The sequence below is a fragment of the Meriones unguiculatus genome, chromosome 7 (genome assembly GCF_030254825.1).
Source record: "Meriones unguiculatus strain TT.TT164.6M chromosome 7, Bangor_MerUng_6.1, whole genome shotgun sequence".
NCBI classification, from domain to species: Eukaryota; Metazoa; Chordata; class Mammalia; order Rodentia; family Muridae; genus Meriones; species Meriones unguiculatus.
In genome coordinates, this window is record NC_083355.1 from 46,772,265 (window position 1) to 46,796,395 (window position 24,131).

General features: G+C 41.8%; 2 protein-coding genes across 3 annotated transcripts in view; both read right to left on the reverse strand.

Annotated features, from left to right (window-relative positions):
- Nucleotides 1-16,536, reverse strand: part of Ankfy1 (ankyrin repeat and FYVE domain containing 1) — a 76,344-nt gene extending 59,808 nt beyond the window's left edge. For both annotated transcript variants that reach the window (XM_021657442.2, XM_060387368.1), the window contains exon 1: nucleotides 16,488-16,536. In XM_021657442.2, coding sequence (XP_021513117.1) covers nucleotides 16,488-16,497 — 10 coding nt within the window. In that variant the 5' untranslated portion in view covers nucleotides 16,498-16,536. The remainder of the gene's footprint in view (nucleotides 1-16,487) is intronic.
- Nucleotides 16,537-19,968: 3,432 nt separating this feature from the next.
- The window catches only part of Ube2g1 (ubiquitin conjugating enzyme E2 G1), a 67,121-nt gene continuing 62,958 nt past the window's right edge, over nucleotides 19,969-24,131 (reverse strand). Inside the window, exon 6 of the mRNA XM_021657414.2 lies at nucleotides 19,969-22,939. The gene's annotated coding sequence lies outside the window, so the exon portion shown is untranslated. The remainder of the gene's footprint in view (nucleotides 22,940-24,131) is intronic.

Here is a 24,131-nt window from a genome sequence, read left to right on the forward strand (position 1 = left end):
CTTGCCGGGTGAGAAATCTTCCATCATAATTATGGCAGAGGTGACATGACTGCAGATACCTGTCAACTAACAGTTAAAACAATGAATCTGTTTAATTAGTTATCCCTCGATAAAGCTACAGATGCCAACATCTTTCTCGGGAATGGAGGTTTCCTGCTGATCTGAACTCTAGTGTGACATTTCCTTGAAGCCTCAGCACCATTCACACATGTAACCACTTACCCTTCTTAGTCTTCCTATTTCATTTTATCAATATTTCCAAAACACAAAATAACCAACCAATCTACCCTAATTGCTTCCCACTGCCTACAAAGTATAAATTTCCAGGCTAGTAGGATGGCTCCATGGGGGTAGGGGGAGGGCACTTTCCATGCAAGCCTGCCAAGCTGAGTTTGATCCTCAGAGCCCACAGGTGGAAAGAAAGACCAACTTGTGCAAGCTAGTTTCTGAATTCCAAGGCATGCACCCACCCAAACAGTAATTTTTAAACACAAACTTCCTAATTTGGCATTTTGGTTTCCTCAGTAAATTTTAGTGCAAGAAGTGACTTCTTTCTTTCTACAGTTCTGTGACCTGTACATCACGGTCCTCAAGCATGGAAACAATACAAAGGTACTTTAGAAATCTTACAACTGAACAAGTAAAACACAAGGCCCCTGTGAATGGTGTCTGCAGTGTGAGGTGGCCTGAGGATGCAGCTCAGAGGCAGACCACGAGTCCTCAGGGAAGGAGCAAAGGGGCAGTCCCCATGAGTGCCGGGATGATGGGCTGGATCTGCCTGTCTTTCTGAGTCCTGAGCCAGAGATGCAGCTTCACATTTTTCTTTCTGTTGGGCCAGTCTCTTTCAGATGCTGACTAGAACTGATGTTTTAGCTGTTGTTTGTTTTTGGTACTTTGGACTTCCTTGTTTTTTTCCTAAAGCCCCCCCCCCCCCTGTAGCTGATTTTTATGCAGGCTTAACTCAAACCACAAGAGTTGTTGGTTTTTGTTTTTTTTCCCCCCCTTCTTTTCTCCATCCTATTCCTTCAAAAGCTTTGAGAGTTACAGCTTACCTTCCCTGGCCTTTCCTTTTACACTTTAATAAAATCGTCAGCTTTGAATAAATTTTGGCTCTGACTTTCAAAAAGGATTTTTCAAAATTCAAGTATGAACACAAAAAGCAGAGGGAGATTTGATACATACAGGCAGAAGGCCATGTGAAGACTGCAGCAATGTACCACAAAGAGACGTCAACAGAGAGCAGACAGTAGGGTCAAGAACCAGATTACCATGCTGGACAGTGGCAAACACCTTCAAACCCCACAGAGGCAGAGGCAGGCAGAGCTCTGTGAGTGGAGGCTAGCTTGGTTCCAGGACAGTCCAGGCTAACTAGTGAGACCCTATCAAGAAAACGAAAGAAAAACAAAAACAAACAAACAAAAAAAAAACCTAGCAGGCTAGACAAATCTCGGTGATGACAGTGAACACTACATTTGCAGAAGATGTCGACTCTCTGCACCCCCAGGGGGCAGCTCATTCTGCCCGAAACTCCAGCTCTGAAGAAGCATTTGGTATCTCTGCCCTCTGCAAGCACTGCACTCATACATATACAAATAAAGAAAATGGGTTTTACATTTAAAAACTGTTTAAAGAAACAGGCTATTTCCCTAGAGACATGAGTGTTATTTTTATATAAAATCCTAAGCGTTCCATTTTACCAATAAAGACTCAGGAGACACATGCTGATGTGAAAGCCTGCTAGCTCAGAGAGGCAGAGAAAGCACCCAGCTGACCTTCCTCCTCAGCTGATGTCCCACAAGGAAAAATCTTTTCTCCAGGATACCCTTCAACTCTATGCCTCTCCTTTCTACTTCTTGTGCATCTCTTTAACTGTCCTCCAGACTTCTTCTAACTCTTTTCAGATTTTTTTTCCATGTTCACTTCCTGTCATCTGGTTGCTTGCTCCACTTCTTGTCCTAGGATTAACTTTATTTAATCCTTTTTACTGAAAGCTTTTGTATTAAAGGTGTGTGCTAGAGCTAAGCCACACCAGTTTTTACAGTTCACAATCTTGGGATTCACAATGAGATCAAACATCCTGCAACACAGGAGATCTGCGCTGTTGACACCTTGATTTTGAGTAAATGGTTACTAATTTTAGGCTATTCTGTCCTCCAGAATTATGACAGAATGCAGTTTTATTGTTTTAAAAGTAGCCAGGCATGGTAAAGTCCTCCTCCCGGCACTTGGGAAGCAGAGGCTGGCAGGGGGCAGCTGGAGCCACACAGGAAGACCTTGTCTCAAAAAACAAACACACAAAAACAACCTTATTGGGAGGTGGGGTGGCTGTGCACTGGAGTTCCATGGCACATGTGTGATCCAAGGATACCTTTCAGGACTTGGTTCTCTCATCATGTGACTTCCAAGAGCCAAACTCAGGGTTGGTGGCAAGACATTGGCCCACTTGTATTTCTGTTTTGTTTTTCAGGACGGGGTCTCTCTGCTGTCATGGAATTTTCTTTGTAGACCAAGCTAGCCTTTGAACTCAAAAAGATCTATCTGCCTCTGTCTCCTGAGTAATGGTCCTGGATTAAAGGTGTGTGCTATCATGCACAGCCTAGCCCACCTGTTTTAAGGCCCCAGCTTTCGTAAATTTGTTACAGTTGCCAGTGGAACTGATATACCTATCCTTACAAAAAACTGCATAACAGACAAGATTTTAAATCTCTAATAACTTTTTTAAATATTTTTATTATTTTAAATTACATAAAAGTGTGTTGTTGCAGGATATTTGATCCCATTGTGAACCTCCATATTGTGAACTGTAAAATCCTGTTTGTTTGGTTTGGTTGAGCCCTAAAACACCTTTAATCCGAGAACTTTCTGTTTATTGTAACAGGTGATTATGGGGTGGTTCACCCAGCCCTAGCACACACCTTTAATCCAAGCACTCTCTGCACACCGGATCTAATAAAGTTAATCCAAAATCAAGAGGTGGAGCAAAAAAACAGCTGACAGGGACTGAAGAGGACTATGAGTTGAGGGGTATTCAAGACAACACGCAGAAGAAGCAGGGCTTCTTGCTTTTTATGAATTAGTTTATTCACTTTGCAGGGTTTCAACTGTTAAGTAGCATGCTACTATAAATATAGCTAGACTTTGAGACAATGAATGTGAAAAACTTAATTATGATAGAAATAGTCAAATTAGGTAGGTGCCTGGGGTTTTGGTGGTAAAAAGCGCTAGGTGTTCAAGCCTGATGGCCTGAGTTTGGTTCTCCAGAACCCACTGTAAAAGCTGGATGCACAGACTGGAGACGTGCAGCTGTCAGGAGCTCTTGCTACCAGGGGAGCTGATGTTCCCAGCACCGATGTCAAGTGGCTCACAACTGCCTGAGACTCCAATTCCAGAGGATCTGTCGTCTCTGACCTCTGTAGGCACCTGCAGTCCCATGGACATTCCCATGTGCAGACTCACCCTACGTATAATTAAAAATAGTGAAAATACGTCTTTTTAAAAAGTTGCATGTAATCGGTGTGCGGTGATACACATCTTTAATCCCAGCACTCGGGAGGCAGAGGCAAGTGGATCTCTGTGAGTTCCAGGCCAGCTTGATCTATAAAGCGAGTCCAGGACAGCCAAGGCTACACATACACACACACACACACGTAGTGGTAATCTCACCACTTGGGGTAGGGATAAAAAGCATACATGTGTATCCAAAAATATTACTGTTTTTGTGGCCTTGAATTTGTTTTTTTAGCTGAGAATAACCTTGAACTTCTGGTCCTCCAACTTCCCAAATACTGGGATCATGGGCATATGCCATCACGCTTTCTCTCTTTCTGGGAGTGTGTGCATGTGCATGTGCATGCACTATGGCTTTATTCTAGGGCCTAATTCATGCTAGGCACACATTCCTAGAGTTGAAACCCACTTAGGTTAAGTAGATTGCCTAAAATCACACAATAGCAGGTGAGAGTAAAGACGGGTCTGTTACAGTTTGCCCCCTAGGAGGCTTATTTGTTGAGGGCATGGTGAGCAGCTGGTATTGCTATGGAAAGATGAGTAGTTATGTCAGGTCTGATGATGAATTTATAATTTTATGGCATTACTGGAAGCTAGCAGAAACCTTTGAAGGCAGGACCTTGTTAGAAGAAGTGGGATCCTAGAGACAAGAAGACAGAACATGTTCACAGCCTCTTACTATCTGTCTTCTTCCAGGCCATAGGGAGATGAGCAGCTCTGCTCCACCACACCCTTCCTCCATGATGATCTTCTTCACCACAGGCCCAGAAATAAGAAAGCCAGTCAACTCTGGACTATACCTTCTGAATCCCTGAGCCAAAATAATGTTGCTCTAGTCCCTTCTTCCCAAGCACACAGGTGTGTACCACTGCACCTGGTTCATGCAGTGCAAAGGATCAAACTGATATTCCAAGTAAGCAAAAGAACACAGCCCCAGGCCAATCCTTCCTTTCTCCCTGAACAGTGTCTGTTATCTCTTACAACCACAGATGCCTAATATATCTGTATGTGCACGTTTGTGGGTTTACATGTGGATGAGTAGATCAGAGGACAACTTTCAGAAAAAGGTTCTCTCCTTCTACCATGTACATCCAAGGGATGGAACACGTGTTGTCATACTTAGGGCAGCATGCTCCTCCACTACCCACCAAACTATCTTAGATCAACCAGCAGATTTTTAAACCTAAACCCATTTTCACTATACCATAGCATTTGATTAAAAAAAAAAAAAAACAAAAAACAAAACACTGTCAGACTATCAAAGATTTAATATCATTATCTAATTTGTCAGTCTATATACTCTTCTGCTACCACAGTTCCAACCTACACTGGTTCAAAAAGTCTGTGCATGTGTGCGTGAGTGTGTGTGTGAGTGGAACTGAGACTGAATCCAAGGGCCTCATGAATAACAATCAACTGTTGTATGACTAAGCTATATCCCTGTCCATTTTTCTCCCTCCTTTAAAATTGAGATGAAGTCTATGTTACCCAGACTGGTCTAGCACTCATGGACTTAACAGATCCATTACAGCCTCCCAAGAAGCTTACACCACTATGCTAGGCTAACAAGTCTGTTACGATTAGCAAACACACACATTTCCTTTCTCTATACTCATAATTCTTACATAGTGCTCATGATTGTAACAGTAAACTTTTCTGTATAATATATTGACTAATTACTCTATCCTTAATCTATTTTAATGATGCCCGTTAAATAAAAGTGCTCTAAAGCTATATTAAAAATAGCATTTTAAGAGCTATAAGAATAATGAGTGTCTCCAACACTCATCTCAGGATCTCCTACACACTTCATTTCATTACAGTGAGAACATATATACCGTCATTCTCTTCTCATGGCAGTTAAAATAAAAGAGCATGTCACTGGAACTTCATTACTACCGCTGCTCCTCACTGGACCTGTGAGAGTGCAGGCTGATTTATTCAATCAGTTTGATAAAGGAGTATTCATGAATCAAGGATAGTAAACATCTGTTCATCAGAGTAAGAGAATAACAATGTATTAATGGTTGAAGATGCATACTGGCACCCTGTGAAAGCAGCAGCAGACAAAACTACAATACTGCTGGGAGGGTAGCGCAGAGGAGTACTCAGGGTCCTAGCAACCTGCTCTTCTGCATCTTGCCCTTTCCTGGAAAACTGTCCACATAGTAGTAAATATACAGTGGTACTATGCTGGCTAGTTTTATGTCAACTTGACAAAATTATAGTCACCTGAGAGGAGGGAACCTAAATTGTGAAAATGCCTCTATAAGATCAGGCTACTGGAAAGAATGTAGGGCATTTTTAAAATTAGTTATTGATGTCGGAGGCCCAGCCTAATGTGGGTGGTGCCATCCCTGGTCTGGTGGTTCTGAGTCCTATAAGAAAGCAGGCTGAGCAAGCCACAAGAGCCAACCAGTAAATAGCACTCCTCTGGCCTCTGCAATAGCTCCTGCCTCCAGGTTCCTACCCTGCTTGAGTTCCTATCCTCAATGCGTTTGATGGCAAGTTGTTACATGGAAGGTGAGTGACCAAGCTGCTTTTGGTCATGGTGCTTTGTAACAGCAATAGTAACCCCAACTAAAACAGGTATTAGTAGATATTTAATATTCTAGGTTTCCACCCTTAAAAAAAAATAATCTAGGAAGCTAGGCACTGTGGCTCATGCTCATCATCCTAGCATTCAGGAAACCAAGGTAAGAGGATCCATTGCAGGTTCAAGCCTTGCATGCTTTGACAAATTCTAAGAGCTATCAAGCTTGCTTTAAAAAATAATAATAATTTCACTCCAACACAGATGAAAGTTACTGCTGAGTGTAACTCCACTCCCAGGGGATCCAACACTGTCTTCTGGCCTCCACAAGCACCAGCACACAAGCATACATTCAGGCAAGACCCTCATACACATGAGATAAAAATGAATAAACTCTCAAGAAAAAAAAAATTTAAGTTACAGCATAATATACATAGTCTGGGGTATTTGCTTAGAAACGGATTCAATAAAAGGTGCAAAAGGCTAAATTCGAGCTTTAAAAAGTTTCTCCATGTATCTAATGTTCTGGCCTTTCCAGCTCAGAAGCACTAATCTGAGATGCAAGAGCTGACAGGAACCACAGGATGAAGTGACCGATGGCAGAAGGAAGGGACTCAGGAATGACTCCTGGCTACTAATAAATGCAGGACAGAAAAGCAATGAAGAGCACAACACACATGGCTAGCCAAGAATTCTGCCTTCCCCAGTGTTCCCCTGTTACTTTCTTTGTTGCTGTGATAAAAAATTTTTGCAAAAGCAACTAAAGGGGAAAGAGTTTATTTTGGCTCACAGTGTGGGGTCACCTGCATCCATCAGAGTGGAGAAGTAACAGCAGCAGGAGCTTGAGGCAGATGGTCACTTTGCATCCACCTAAGAAGCAGAGAGCAATGAATGCTCCTGCTCAGCTCACTTTCTCCTTTTTATACAACCCAGGATCCCAACCTAGGGAACAATGCCACCCACAGAGGCAGATCTTCTCACTTCAATTAACTTCATCCAGATAATTCCCACAGGCATGCCAAAAGTTCCATGTCCAGGTGACTTTAGAGCTCATCAAGTTGACAACTGAGACTAGCCAGCCCCATTCTCTTCTGGAAATCACATTAAAAACAAAACTGCAAAGTGAGGTGTGGTAGTGCACACCTTGAATCCTAGCACTTCAGAGGCAGAGGCAGGTGGATCTCGGTAAGTTTCAGGCCAGCCTTATCTACACACAGTAATTTCTAGCCAGGGCTACATAGCAAGATCCTGTCTCAAAAACCAAACCAACCAACCAAACAAACAAAACTGAACACAAAGTTTCAGTTTCATTCATTTTCTCATTCCTAACATATTAGTTTGTACTGACTATGCAACAGGTTTTTCTGATTTCAGGTAACTGTTTTGTCTGCTTTAGCAGGCATAAGTGGCATATCACACATTTTTCAACACTGTAAAGCACTGATATGACTAGTTTTATAGGAGATAATGCAAAGGTCACTACTTAAGTAGCTCGTTTCCCCTGAAACTGCTGTAACCTAGAAATGTTTCCTGCTAGATATAATCAAGTAGTGGTGTACTGGGAGCAGCAAAGTATGTCCCTGCGGTGGTTCAAATGAGACTCATATATATGGTTGAATGCTTGGTCCTCAGCTAGTGGAACTGTCTGGAAAGGATTCAGAGGGTGGCCATGTTGGAGGTGTGTCACTGGGGGTGAGTATCAAGATTTCGAAAGAAAGCACCATTCCCAATGAGCTGTCTGCCTCCAGCTTCTGTGTGGATGGAAATGTGAACTCTCAGCTACTGTTGCGGTGCCATACCTGCCGGCCTGCTGTCATGCTTCCTGCCTCCTCTAACTGTAAGCCCCCAATAAACTCTTCTATAAGTTGCCCTGGCTATGGTATCTTCACAGCAATAGGAGGGGAAAAAAAAAAAAAAAAAAAAGACGACAGTCCCTGAGTGAGGTCCAGATGTCTGTTCTCCGCTTGGTCCCCAGATGGTGGCATCAATGGAGAAAATGTGTAAGCTTCAAGCTGCAGGACTTAGATGAAGGAATTTAGATGAAGGAAGTAAGCCACTGGGAGCAAGCGCTTAGGGGTGTGTGGCCACTTCCTTCTTATTCTCTGCTTCCTGGTAAACCACTAAGTGGACAACTCCTCTACTACACACTCCTGTGCCATGATACTCTGCGGAGCCAGGAGACACAAAGAAAATCCTCTGAAACTGTGACCCAAATACATGTTTCCTCCTCTGCAAATGAAAAGTATTTGTTCTTAGCTATGATACCCTGTTAGCAGCCTAGCCATCATCTGCGTCTTCCAGAACTCTCTGGACATCTTTCCAATATCCAAGCAGGTTTCAACAGTCTCTCTCACATCAGTCTCAGAGGCTCCAATGTCTCTAACCAAATGACTCATCAACTGTTACAGCCTGCTCTCTGACTTCCCAAATCTATGCCTAGACTGCAGTTACCGAGGCATGTGTTAGACAAGGTAGTCAGCCACTCCCTTGGCTGAACCTTTCAGCTGTTACTCTTTGGCCTGCAGAACACAACCTCCAATGCTTAATCAATGCCCTTCCAAAGCTGGCCCTTGACATACCTTTCCAACCTCATGAATCCCACTACTCTTTTCACTGAGAACACTGATCTTTCCCAGGTCTCACAGCCCTACATTTTGAAAGACACCATTTTTCAAAGCCTGCCTTAACCACTAGCTCCTGAAATAATGACTACCCATAATACAATTCCCACCACTTTCCTAGAAAAATCTCTATCAATTCTGAATTTTTAAATAAAATCCTAAGCACTTTTCACCTTTTAACTAACAAGTTTATGTTGCTGCTTCTTAGACTTCAGAATTCTTTGAAAACAGACTTGACATGTGGCTACTCTCTTTCTACCACTGACTCCAGGCTCCACCCCAGGCTCCACCCTCCACTCCAAGTTTCTCTCATCTTCCTCCCTACAAGGCCTAGTAGGTGGAGCTTAACAAATACCAGGTCTAAATACCATCACAAAAGCCTGACTCAGCAAGATTCATTAGCTCTACTCTGATGTACCTAATCATTAGTAAATTGCTAATCTCTGTTCTTTGTGAAAGAAAATTTCCCAAGAACTACCTACCTATATAGCCCAGGCTACTCAGGAGGTAACCTAGAAGGATCATTTGAGCCCAAGAGTTCAACAGTCACAAACAAAAACATTCATAAAAATAAAGTTAACAGGCACAGCTTGTGGCACAGTGAAAGGGAAGTGTAAAGATAAGGAGGGATGGTATGGAAGGGATAATGTCCCAAATATCAACAGACTAGATCAATTAATTATCAAGGGCCAGGAACGTTTGTTGGAAGAGTGAAGACAGACTTCAAACCTGTAGAGTTTCTTTGCCCATGCTGAAGAAGGCCTTCTGGAGCAGTGCTCTCCAACAGAACTTTCTGGGTGGCACAATGTTCTACTGATCTGCTTATCTCAGGGCGCCACTAGCCTCTGCTACTGAGCACTTGGAATTCGACTAATGTCCCTGGGAACTAAGTGTTTACTAGCAGTCAATTTTAAGTTCAAGTGGCTGCTCTGGCTTTTGGTTATACGTTATACAATTGTCCCAGATATTTTCCTGACCAAATTCCACTAAATTAGTAAAAGTCCACAATCAACTATGTAACAAACCACTTCTATGTTTGTTTGTTTTAATTTCACTTTGTGGGATCTGGAGCAATGCCTTAGTGCTTAAGAACACTGGCTAGTTTTACAGAGAACCTAGATTCAATTCTTGCACCCACATGACGCCTCACAAATATCTGTAACTTCAGTTCCAGGAGATCCAATGTCCTTTTTCTACCTTCCTGGGTACCAGGTATGCACGTGGTACATATACACACATGCAAGCTGTACACTACAGACATAGAAATTAAACATTCTTTTAAAAATTTTTCTCTCAGGCTGTGGTGGCACATGCCTTTAATTGCAGTACTAGGGAGACAGAGGCAGGTGGATCTCTGAGTTTGAGGCCAGCCTGATCTACAGAGCAAGTTCAAGGGCAGCCAGGGCTACAAAGAAAAGTACAGCCAGGACTACAAAGACAAACTCTGTCTCAAAACAAAACAAAACAAAAGAACAAAAACAAATTTCTCCCCATTGTGACATAGAGAAATGATATTAGGGACCAACATGGCAAGATGACCTCAAGGGTGCAGCAGTGGCATGAATACTGTGGCAGCAACCAACAGCACTCTAATTAGATTCGAGACTCACTCAATAAAAGAGAAACCATGGCCGGTAATGGAACCTAATATAACTATTCAGTGCTAGCACAGGCAAGACTATTACAGGAGAATCCACAATCACTAATTTATTAACCCTGCATAATCCCTAAGAACCTATGAACACTTGTCCTTATACTCACAGATAAGTACAGTTTTCACCCCTCATCAAGGAAACTTCTCTTTGTAACAGACCATTACAGAAAATTACAACTAATCAAAATGCAGAGCTGTGAAGCCCTAATGGCTATATCTACAAAATACTCGTGCATCTGAGGTTCAGGGATCATTTTAGAAAAGAGGAGAGAAAGATTTTAAGAGCCAGAAGATCAGTAAGTTTTCTGTGAGATTGTGTCCCCTAGCAATTTTCAGAAGTTACACCCATTAAGTCTCACAAACAAACTGCCCAAATACGAGCTGAACAAGGATGACATCAATGGATACACCAAAGTGAACTGAGAAAAGCCCACAAGGCCTCAACCCTACAAAAAGAACTATAGGCAACTGAGGAAAGCTGGGAAGAGAGATGGTCTTCTCCAGGTAGGAGCACACCAACTGGTTATCCAGTGCCAAATAGTCAGCCCAGAAAAGATACATACAACTAACACTATACAAACTGAACAGGTTATATTTAGGAATACTTATGCTTACATACATATATACATGCACACAGTAACAATAAAAAAAATGCCATAAATTTGAAGGAGTAGGGAGGGATTTATGAACGGCTTTGGAGGGAGGAAAGGGAGAAATATATAAAGGGGGAATATTATAATCTCAAAAAAAATTTTTGATGTGCTGGGAATAAACCCAAGACAAACACTCTGTATCTTCAACTCAAAAATTACTTTATGAGGGTTGAAGTGATGGCTCAGTAGTAGAGCACTGGCTGCTCTTCCAGGAGTCCTGAGTTGGATTCCCAGCAACCACATGCTGGCTCACAACCATCACATAATGGGATCCGATGTCCTCTTCTGTCAGGCAAGCACACAAACAAATAGAGTACTCATATACATAAATAAATAAAAACCTTAAAAAAATAATTACACTTTATTTGCTAAGACTTAAATGTGCTGGAAAAAAAAATTGTGGTGGCTTGAATTAAAAACAGCTCTATAGAAGCTGAACAGAGGGCTCAAAGATTAAAAGCCCTGGCTGCTCTTCCAGAGGACCCAGGTTCCACTCCCAACACACACACTGCAGTTCACAACTGCCTGTAATTCCAGTTCCTGTGGTCTGACAACCACACACAGACATATAGGCAGGGAAAACACAATGCACTAAACAGATAAATAAGTAAATAAATGATTAATTAATTAAAAAAGAAAGATTGGCCCTATAGGCTCATATATTTGAATACATAGTCACCAGTGAGTGGAACTGTTTGAGAGGATTACAATGATTAGAAGGTATAGTCTTCTTGGAGGAAGTGTGTCACTGGGGGGTGGACTTTGAGATTTCTCCCTCTCTGCCTCTCTTTGTCTGCCTAGGAATTGGGATGTAGTGTTTTTACCTCCTCTCCAAGCACCTGCCTGAATGCCACCATGTTCCCTACCATGATGGCAATTGACTAAGCCTCTCAAACTATAAGCAAGTTTCAAGATACCACAATTAAATACCTTGGTCATGCCAGGCATGGTGGTACATGCCTGTAATCACAGCACTGGGGAGGGAGAGGCAGGTAGATCTCTGTGAGTTCGAGGTCAGCCTGGTGACCTATAGAGTGAGTTCCAGGACACTAGCTGTTACACACAGAAACCCTGTCTCAAAAAAACCTTAAAAAAACAAAAAACAAAAAACAAAAAGCCTCGGTTGTGGTCTCTCTTCACAGCAATAGAACAGTAACTAGAAAGTAGTTTAAGAAAGCCAAGTATGGTTTACATATCTGTAAGACAGGAGACACCATCTCAAAAACCAAGTACTGAGTGTTGGTTAGGGCACTCCTAGCAAACTGTTGTTTTTCAGAGTAATAAAGTTGAACGCATCAGTCTACATGATTTAGTTTGTTTTCTATTGCTGTGATAAAACCACAGCTTGGGAAGCAATGTGTTGATTTAGCTTCCATATTTCCTACCACAGTTTATTACGGAAGGCCAATGCAGGGACCTGGAGGGAGGAACTGAAGCAGAAGCCATGGAAGAATACTGGCTTGCTCAACCTGCTTTCTTAGAGAACCCAAGAGCTCCTATACCACCTGCCCAGAGGTGGCAACACCCATGTGATCTGACCCCTCCCAAATCAATCATCCATCAAGAAAATGCCAAACAGACTTGCCTACAATATGATGGAGGCAACACCTCAAGTGAGATTCCCTCTAACCAGATACATCTAGGTTTGTGTAAAGTTGACAAAAAAAAAAAAAAAAAAAAAAAAAAAGCAAGCCAACACAGGTGACAAACTGAAGGTTTACCCAAGCAGCTTGTCTGCGTGCTAAGTACTTCACCCATGTTGAGAACATACTCAGCACATGCTCAACTATGGAGTTAGACCCTCAGGTCCCAAGCAACTTAAGGGATGATCAATAAGTTACCAGAGCCTTCAAACCTAGGCATGATTCTAGGCTGAAGACAGAGCACGGAACAAAACAAGAAAAGCTTCTGCTTCACAGCATTCCCAAGCAGGAAAGCTCTCAGAAACAACAAAGTAACAATTATCTGAAGAAGAGCTCATGAGCCATGTAGAGAAATGGTTTTGCAGGGACAACGCTGGAGGTAGAAGCATGCTGGAAACATTAGAAAACAGCCAGTTAGTGTGGCAGGGGCACAGTAAGCAAGAGGCAGGAAACAAGTTTCAGTATAAACTAGGACCAGTTCTCTTGAGAATTCAAGGTTATCTGAAAGATACCACAAGAGTTGGAAAGAGAGGGGGTCAAGAACAGGAGAGGTGGGGCTAAAGAGAGAGATCAGTGATTAAGAGCACCGGTTGCTCTTCCAGAGAACCCAAGTTCAATTCTCAACACTCACAGAGTGGCTAACAACCATTTGTAAATCCAGTTCAAAAGATCTGATGCCCTCTTCTGGCCTCATCAGGCATTCATGCAGTACACAAAACATACGAGCAAGCAAAACATCCATACACATAACATAAAAAATATAAAATTCTTAAAAGAAAAGGAGAGGTAAGGTCTGAGTTTGTGTGTAAGGTCTATTACATTCACTCTTTCACTTGGAGGGGCTGTCCTAGTTGCTGAGCACTAGGAGGCCAGTGCGACAACCTGTGAAGCCAGTTCTCACCCACCGCACTGGTCCAAGAGCAGGTGTTCAGGCTAGCCGCAAGCCTGTAGCCACTGCGCTATTGCCCTAGCCGTGATTTTTATTCTTTTTGAGACAATGTCTGGTGTAGCCCTAGCTGGCCTTGAACCTGCCATGCAGATGAGGCTATCCTTTAACTGTTGATTCTCCTGCTTCTATCTCCCAAGGGTGGGAGCCGCCATGTCTGCCATAGGTCAGATTTGTTTTACAGAGAATGTAAAAAACTGAAAAGAGGCTGTGGATGAGTGAACTGAAAGAGAACATGGACACTTTTAAAATAATTCATTCAAGTTTGAAGAAAACACGGATTAGAACAACTGTAAAGGTTGTTCTAATGGAAATAGGTTGTACAAACTGGAAATAGAAATCACTTTTAGAGACAGGGTATGGTAGCAAACCCCTTCTTTTAATCTAGGAAGACACTGGCAGACAGATCTCTGTGAGTTCCAAGCCAACCTTATTTACCCAGCAAGTTCCAGGCCCTCAGGGCTAAAAGTGGGACACTGTGTTAAAAAACTAAAAAGGGGGAAAAATCTGCTTTTAGAATAGACTTGAGTTAAGTACCTGTATTCAGCCAAGTGAACAGCCAAAGGAAAAAGTATTCTATACAGGTCAGATAAGTTACTGTATGACTTGAGTACATAGTTTCTCAAGGTTCTGCTAACTATTCCTGAGCTATAATTCCTAAACATGAACCACCACCAAATAATCAACTACCAGGAAAATTTCCAGAGTATGCTGACAAATAATCTAAGCGTTACATCTCACAAAAATTTGCTATTTGTGTTTAAGAATTTTTCTGGACAGCAGCCAGCTCTGACAATTCTGATTAAAATACAAACAACAAAAACATGAGCAGCATAAGAAATATTCCACAAAATATCTTTAGCTAATTTCCTTTCTCTTTGCTTTCCTCAAATTTTCCTAGGTGAACTTTGCAACATCACTTCTAAATAGTCTTAGCTGGGATTTAGGAGTGTAAATAGGGTAAAGTATTTAGCCTAAGATTATCTATTATCTCCCTATCACTTCATCCCTCCAACAAATTTATTCCTGGAAGGATGTTTTGTTTGAGGTTAAGGTATATATATGGTCCACTGGCTAGATATATGTTTCTAATCAGCTCAAAGCAACCAAAAGTAAACAATCAGTATACTGACCTCAGTCTGTAAGAACCCCCACAACCGGAACCTGTGTACACAGTACGTGCTCAAATAAAAGTACTGAATGAAAAACTATACCTTCCATGACCTGAAACTTGGAAATGCATTTCCCCAATACTCGTTTCTTCCTAAAGCACTCTACTTACTGCTCACGATCTCACGCAAGTCCTCCTGAACCTTCTTCACACCTTACTGCTGAACAAGATACAATTCACTGGCTGCCTCCAGTGTTCAACATCCTGTGTTTTACACATCATCTAGTTCCTTTTTTGGTCACAGTCTCTTGTATCCCAGGCATGCTGTGGATGACCTTAAACTCCTGATCCTTCTGCCTCCAATCTCCCAAATGCTGAATGAACTACAAGCATGAAATCACCACACCCAGCTCTTTCAGTCCCTTTGCTTCCTCCTCTTCTTTGGGACAGTGTTCACCTGAGGTTCCATCTCCAAGATGTTTAACATGGTAGAAAAAGTAAAAATGAAAACTGTGACCAGTCCCAGCCATAACTTTGGCTTCAGCTCACTTAGCTATAAAGGGCAAACAACATACCTGACAGGCCTAATTCTTCTTGTTTTTGTTTTCAAGACAGGGTTTCTCTGTGTAGCCTTGGCTGTCCTGGACTCCTTTTGTAGGCCAGGCTGGCCTCTAACTCAGAGATCGGCCTGCCTCTGCCTCCCCAAGTACTGGAATTACAGGCGTGACCAACCAGGCCTGGCTCTTCCTATTATTAGTTTTAAACCTAACTTAAATCAGAGAAGCCTTTACAAACTGTCCTGCTACTCAAATCTTAGCTCAATAAATGATAGGTTTGGTCAAAGCTTAAAGGCAAAACAAACAAACAAAAAAATCCAAAATAGGCCAGGTCTTGATGAAGCACCCTTCAGCCACTCAATAAAGTCCAATAAGAAGTGTTTTCCTCCAACAATGAGGTACATACGAAGAACACACAGGCCAGGTCTAATACCACTGGTATCCCTAGTAGGTAACTGGCCATCTCCGGGCTTTCTTCCCTCTGTGTACAGGAAAGCTTTGACAAGCAAAGATCCTAACATCACATGAAGGGAGGATGCACGGGAGAGACCAGATGCCTTTACCTGCAGTGTCGTAAAGAGTACGCTAGAAGAGACGGTAAGGACTAAACCAGGAGGTAAAGAAATCGAGGTCTGGCTATTTAGCACACCTCTTACGAGCAGTGTGACCTTGGTTAACTCCCTTACTAAGGAAACCTCTTCTCTTGCCCCCTTTGTAAACTCCAGACAATCTCGGCGTGTCCGCCTGCCGGGATTGCCAAAAAGCCCAGACCCTACAGCGCGCGCCCTAGAAGCCTGCCGCCCAGTTGCAGACCCAGCTCTTCCCGATCTCTAGCAAGGAAAACTCCTAAGCTCTTCCGCAGGCAAGCGATGCACCCCTTCCGGATGCAGGACCTGCCATGACAGCAGTTTCGATTTCCTAAGAAGAGGGGCACTTCCCTCGCCTTTCCAGCATCGCTGGCACAAGGAGCCTCCTCTATAGCATTCCCGAGCCTCGCGGCTGTGCTCCACCCCGTCACCGGAGCTCGCTCCCGTTCTGAGCCCCCCGGGTCCCGGGAAGCCAGAGTGCTGAAGGGGCGTTGCCATAGGAACGGCGCAGAGGCCCCAGGCCCAGGGAGCCCCGAGACGCTAGACAGGAGGGCTCGCGAGACACGCGGTGCCCCGTGCGACCACACCCGGACAACCTCTCCCCGGCCTTCTGTTCTCAGCTAGTAGCGCCCCAGCAGCTACGCGCCTTCCCGCGCCGCTCCACAAATTCCCTACCTTCCGCCATGTCGGGTCGGGCCCTGCCTGCAGCCTCGCGAGAGGTGGCGGTGGAACAGTCACCAAGTCTCGCGAGAATTGAGTAGAGGCGTGGCAAAAGGAGGAGACCAAGACCACAAGAGTTGAATGAGCGTGAAGCGGGAAAGGAACGCCCGGTAGAGCAGAGATTTTTTTCTCCCACTATGTATTTTGGAGGATTTGCCAAACGCAGACTGGTCTCTTATTCCAGGCGATCTTCAGGGCACAGCGAATGTGGACTACTCTGATGCAGAACCTGCTGATCTTTAAGTTAAACTGTATCCATGTGAGACGCTGTCAGAAAACTTGAATGATAGCATTTTGTCCAGGGCTTTGGGGATTTTCTGGCCAGATGCAGACTACAACTCGGCTGTCAAACACCGCATGCACACTGGCTACTTAAGTATAGGCTGCGAAAACTGCAAGGCTATATAATTAAAGACCAACGTTGTGTAAGCAAAATTGTGAGACCCATGAGGTCAAAGTGGGAAAGCCAAATAAACCTGGGAGCTAATAAGGCCCAGGACAGGACCATGGAATAGAAATGAGAAAGCAAGAATAAGTGGATGTTGGAAGAAGGAAACACAGGAAAGGAAGGCAGATTTGTAAGCCTCTGTTGAATGTGAGAATGAGTAGATGATTTGATAACAAAAAAAGGGTGTAATATACCTAGATAACAGTAGCCTTTTCAAAACTTTTTTTTTTTTTTTCCTTCCCGGCTGTGTGTGGTGGGGTCGGAGACTGAGATAGTTTCTTTACATAACCCTGGCTGTCCGGGAACTATGTAGAACAGACTAGCCTTGAACCGACAGAGATCCGCCTGCCTCTGCCTGGGAGAGTCCTGGGACTAAAGGCATGCGCCCCCACACCTGCTTTAAATACTTTCCCTTGGCCTGTTTAACATGTATATTTAGCACACTTGAGGCCCCTGGTTCAACAAAAAGGTTTCTTATATTCAGGAGAAAAAAAGAATAATAATGTAGCAACAGTTACGGAAGTGGTGCCTTAGAGGGCAGCCAGGATTTTAGGAAGATCTACCACAATTATAGTGGGTAATGAAATGGAGCGATGAGGAATTTGGAGTTGATCATAAAAACGTTGGCCAAGGGCTAAAAATTTGAAAAGGAGGCAACCCTGGCTGAAAAACAGAAAATGGAAGAGGGAAGAGCACTGGAATACATTAAGAACAATTATGTGCTAAAAACTGATATGCCAATTGTAGCAGACTAGAGGAAAGAAAATATGGGCAGGGCGGTGTTTAGAGCACTGCAGTGGGCAAGCCGCAGGTGGGTAAGGGACACAGTATTTACTAGCTTCAGTAGAAGTGCCAGAGCTCAAAGTTTCTCTGTCTGATGAGAATGGCTCATAGGTGTTTCAAATGTTGAGCTTATGAAACCTACAGGTGGCTAGGTGAGGCAGCCCTGGGCATAAAAACTCACTTGTTTGGAAAAAAGATACTCAAGCTCCTAACACTAAATTGACTTAAGTGGTTGAAAAGTGCTCTCATAGCTGATATGTTTTGCATCATGTTCTCTTTACCTTACTTTGCAGCCCCAGTAAATTAACCTAAGTCTGTTTCTTTATTCTTGGGGGGGGGGGGCAGTTCTCCTGTAGTCTAAGCTGGTCTCAAACTCCCACTTCCCAACCAAGTGGCAGTGATATCAGAGGCACTGGTTCAGACTTGTTTCCTCTTGAAATACTATTGCCCTGGATGATCATTCTACGAATTTGACATCCTTTTTGATGCAAGTAACAAAAGCTGCTATAAAGAGGGGCTTGGTTAACAGAAACAGGGTTTCTAGTGGTACTATGAACACTCAAGTGCCATGTTTTAAATAGGGTGTGTGTGAAGGTGTAGCATGGGTTTGCAGAGGCCAAAGGTCAAGGTATCTTCATTTGCACTTTACCATACACATACACAAACACACACACATTTGTTAAGAGGATCTAGCTGTCCTGAACTCCCACTGTAGACCAGGGTGGACCCAAACTCAAGAGATCCACCTGCCTTTGCCTCCACAGTGCTGCTCCAGATGTACCCCAACACACCCAGCTTACTTTTATTTTTTGGTAAGTCACCGAAACTGGAGCTCCCATATTTGGCTGGACTAACGGACCAAGAAGTGCCTCCTACTCCATCTACCCAACACTGGAATTTTAGGCAAACACTGCTGTGCTGGAGATCTGAACTCTGATCCTCACACTTGCATGGTAAACACTTTACCAAATTGAACCATCTCTCCAGCCCTTTTTGTTTTTGTGGTGCTAGGGATTAAACCCAGGGCTTTAAACACTACGCAGGTCTTTGACACTAGGATAACACCCTCAGCCCTAAAATTATTTCTAATAGATACTATTGCAGAAAGTCATTTTCCTTGCCTTAGGCTTTCTGTGCAACGTGTATCTGGCTGTCAAAAGATGTCTGACCCACTTCATTTATGTGAACAGGATTCAAAAGTCGGTTATCATGTCAGTAAAGATACCAATTCAGCAAGCCAAAATAATCCTACCTTGGCAGCCAGACTGCACACCTGAAACCAACCAACCAGAAAGTAATTTTCTCTGCAAACTAAATTCTGGTGAGTCGAGTTCTGCAGGCTTCCAGAAAATGAAGTTTAAATTGCATAAGGTGGTTCCTCATTTTCTTGAAGGCAAGGGAAAAGAAAAACTCCTTAGAAGCCTAGTGCCTAGCACACAGAACTTAATGCCAGAGTCAACAACCTGTTCATTTGCATTTGAAACTGCATGCAAATAAACATTATTTACCTACTGATGATTATGTATAAAATTGAGTTCAGGAGCAGTATCTAGTTCCTTCCGTAACAGTTTCATTCAAAACATATTTATCAGGGTTAGAATTTTTTTCTTGTATCTAATTTAGCTTTAAGGCTCCATATTTTTTTCACTTAGTAAGGAAGAGGCCAAACAGCTACTGGGAACTTATGGATGAGCATCAAACATCACATCAGTTATGTTTTTACACTAAATCATAAACTATCTGAGGACTCAAGACAAGAGGCCACATACTGTTATCTTTAAAAGAAAGCAAGTGTTCAGCATGTCTCTTTAGCCACTAAGTCACACCCAGCAGAGATGGCAATTTGCTTAGAGGGTAGGTGGTTTCATCCAGTTCACGTTTAAGTCTAGGTTCCTCGTAGATTAGCAAATCCAGTCTAGTTTAAGCAAGACAGATCCCCGATAATGTTCTGCCAAATGCTCACTTTAAGCATCTGAGTCACCATTAACAGAAACTCTGATGAAATGTGGCCATGTATTGGAAATTTAAAGAGCATTTTGCCAGATTGAAGTCAAGTTAACTCCTGCTTTCAAATTCCTTCCTTAAATAAAGCTTGTGAATCCATCAAAGTTTCTGTGTGTATCATTTGGTGTTATATGCTGTTTATATACAAAGCATCCCACAACTTGCTTGAGACCTACAACCTAAAACCAAAATAGCTCATAATACAGCCTCTAAGTCATCATTTATTGATTTATAGAGCACCCATCACATGATTAAGGTGCTTTACAATACAGTAAACATCACAACATAACTCACATAAATACAGTCAACAAATTACAGAACTAAAAAGAAAAACTGGAATGAAGCAACAGTATGTCAAACTTCAAAAATGTTGAGAAGCAGCAGTACAAAAAAGGGTAATTCACCAACTACAGACCAGACAAAGAAACACAGGCACCAAGACCCAAAGTGAGTAGTTTGGTAGAAAGTGAATGAGCTTATAAATAAAATTTCACAACTGGGAACAAAGGCTATTAAATTATACTATGACACCCAGGTGATCACAGAATAGAAAAACCAAATGTTTGAGCATTACCTTCTAATGACAAGAAAATCAACCTCATATGAATTTAAACTCAAGAGGCCATAAAACCACCAATATCACCCCATTACAAAAACAGACTAAAATTTGAAAGCCTCTACAAGAACTAGGAACAAATTAAGTAACAGCCAACAGTTCTATGTCTAAAAGGGTTCTGTGGGTGCAGCTGGTGGTTGGCACAGGTGGCAGGGGTTTGGGGTAGTGATGGGACATTTTCTAAAATAGCCTCACACTAATGATGAAAGAAACATTAGTGAGACAAAAGCCACTTGGTTTAGTGTCACCTGAGTGTGAGTTTTAAATCAAATGTAGAGGCATTTAAATCCACATTATCAGTTGAACAGTAGGAAAGGCACAGCTGACACCTCTGACATAAGTAAGTCCTAACAGGCTTCTGTTTCATGTGTAGAGCATGGTCAGGGAAAGAGCTTCTGGAGAAAGGCAATCACTCTTAGCTTTCCAGTAGTCCTTATCTAGCCCAAAGAACCACAGTTATCCTAAAGTAAATACATTATATACTTGTAAGTTCAGAAATAGTTGTCCCTGAGTTACTAGGTCATTCACCACTTGCTGAGCAGTCAAACCCTGGATTTTATTTCAACAGACTGTTATAGTTACAGCAGCAGGAGACCAAAAATCTAACTCCACATTTGCCAAAGCAAGCACTGTGGGGACAATTTCTGATTGGAGAGTCAAGAGGATTGCATTCCCAATCCCTTGTAGGATGACAGTAGCACTGCAGAATAACACTTCTAGGCTTCGGGCGGGGGCAGGTGTCTAATTCTTGAAGAGAATTAGGCTCCAATAAAATTAAAACAAGGTGTTCACAGTTTCTTCACGTTTGTGGGTTTTGATGTTAAGAGGATTTTACAGTGCTTCTGAGAAAACTGTCATTGAAAAATGTCACTGTTATAACTCCATCTCCATTGATTTCCTCTCTGCTCTAAAAAGACCTAAGAGGTTGAAAGGTCTGACTTTGACAGGCATCCTTTCATTCCCTCCTCTGCCAAAAGACTTATGCAAACCCCATGGGCAGAGCCACACCTATCCTCACAGTCAAACACCATCAAGTGACAGGCACTGTCTTTCGCTCTAGCCCTTACATGCCAAACAGTACTTCCTATTCTCAGCTAAAACCACAACAGGAAAGGAGGCCTGTCTTTAATACTGAGTGTACTGACGCTACCCATCACCAAAGCTGTTTCAGAAAACTGTTAAGAAAACATACTTATGATCAAACAAAACTCAAATCTATGTCAGTGACAAAATCTGTATGTCAGTTAACAAAGGACTCACCCCTGTAATGCTTTCAGATTCAGATAAAGAACCCTGACAGAACCCAGTATGTATACTGCCATGGCCATAGATTTTCAAGTATTAAAATTGTTTGCATAAGAAATCAACCTGAGATTTTTTTAAACTTCACTTCTCTGGTATTCAGTACTACAACCTTCATTTAATACAATAAAAGCCAACAACTTGACAATTATTGGAAAAAAAATTATATTTTGGAAGAACTCACTACATAAGGTGACAAAATTCCAAAATCAAATTACATGAAAATATACATCGCAATTTCTTTGTACAATAGGTGAGGAAAATCTGCAGTAAAGAAGAAACAAAGAAATATGACAGAGTAAGAAGAAGGTAAGAGGACACCTAGCATGTTTAATAGCAGTCCCAGATGTAGAAAGCCTGTAGCTGCGCATGCTGTATTCATCCAACCTTAATATTGGGCAACATTAAGGGAAAACCAAATCTGGATTTTTGTATTGTTGGGAATAAATTTCACTAAGTTGAACTTAGAACAGACTTTACTTTTTTTTTTTCCTTTTTTCCTTTTAAAGTTCTCAGGAGATAATGACTAGGATCAAGAGCTCTCAACAGCCAGAAAATGTTATTGCTACATCCAATCCAAAAGACAGGTGAATCAGAGTACAAAAAGGACAAAGCACCTAGTGATGACCCCAACTCTGAAGTCATCATGAAAAAATCAAGTAATTTACTAGTATTTCAGTATTTTAACTAAATGATTTGAGAACTTTCTGGCAGAGGAGATAAAAGAAAAGGGGAGTATGTCAAAACAAAGAAAATACAAAAGATTAGTAAATGGAAAAAGTATAATGAAGACTCAATGGTTTAAAGGAAATTATATGGAAACTTTTAATCCTTATTGGTTTTCACCTGACATGCTTTAAGGAATCTTTTCGAACTGATAAGAAACAATGAATGGGTAAAGAAAACCTGCTAAAGTCTTTTAGAATTTACACGATTCTTATTCTACTACAAGAAAGCATTATTTGGTACAAGGTGTGTTTGTGGATGTACATGAATAGTATATATATTATCCGGATCATGTTGTGCTATGTACAGGTCTTTACAATTCTTCCTGAAGGTTAAAACAGTTCATTAGAATTCAAAATGCGTAATCATCTGTAAGTTGGCACTTGTTAGGCTCTTGTCAGCATTAATGACTGGCATGTTTTATTGCAGCCCAGTTCCAGCCAGAGTTTGCCAACTTGTTACAACAGAAGTCCAGCAATACGTGGGTAGAGTGCAGGAAAAACAGTGCCGTGTTTCTCAATTGGAGACCTACAACAGAACAAACAGCATCATGTAATAAATATATAAACTACAGTAAATAACTGGGTCGAACTACTATTTATATTCATGATTTCATCTGAAGTACACTTTTGTGCTTGTTTATCATACAGTGGCTACTAACCACACACACCTATATACTTTTACATTATTACAAAATTTTTGAAAAATGAAGGGCTACAAAGGTGACACCCACTTCTAATCTTAGCACTCAGGAAATTGAGACACCAAAACCATGAATTTGAGGCCAGTCAGAGCTACATAGCAAGACCTTGTCTTAAAAAATTAAATCTTTGCAGGCTGGAGTAAGGGCTCAAGAGTTAAGAACACTTGTTACTCTTCTAGTGAATCTCACAACCATTTGTTTCAAAGAATCTGATACCTTCTGACACACATATAAACATGAAAGCAAAACACTCATATATAAATAAAATATCTGAAGAAAATTTCAAGTAAGTCCCTAAATTAAATAAAATTTACAAGTCAATGTAGGTTCTTTGATCAGGCCAGCCTCATATGGCTAGTGACAGGCACACTGAGTAATACAGATAATAATCAGCTGCATTTTACAGCAGTACTTTAGATTTTTTCAATAATCCAAATGTCTTTCATTTATATCACACCCAGAATCACAAACAGATTATTTAAAAACAAAGTGATGTGGAGGTTGGAGAGATGGTTCAGCATCTTGCCCCTGCAGACCACCTGAGGTAAGCTCCCAGCACCTAAGTTGGGTGGCTTAAAATTTCAGGTCCACAGGATGTGAAATCTCTGGGCTATGTGGGCACCTGCACTTGTACACACATACACACACATTAAAAGTAATAAAAATACAGTAATTTGAAAATTTGGAAATATTGAGGATGTGTGGAAAAACAATTTAAGATTACTATACTTTTCAACTTGTTTAATTTTATCCAACATTTTGCATTCAGTTCAAATCTATTTTTTCCATGGCACCTCCCACAAATGATGGCCTCAAATCAAACAGACTGTGAATCAAGAATACATGTAGGGGGCTGGAGAAATGACTCAGCAGTTAGAGCACCGAGTCCTCTTTTAAAAAAAACAAAACAAACAAACAAACACCTGGGTTCAGTTCCCAGAACCCACGTGGAGACTAACAATTAACTGTCTCACACTCCAGTTCCAGGGGTATCTGGTGTCTTCTTCTGGCCTCCAC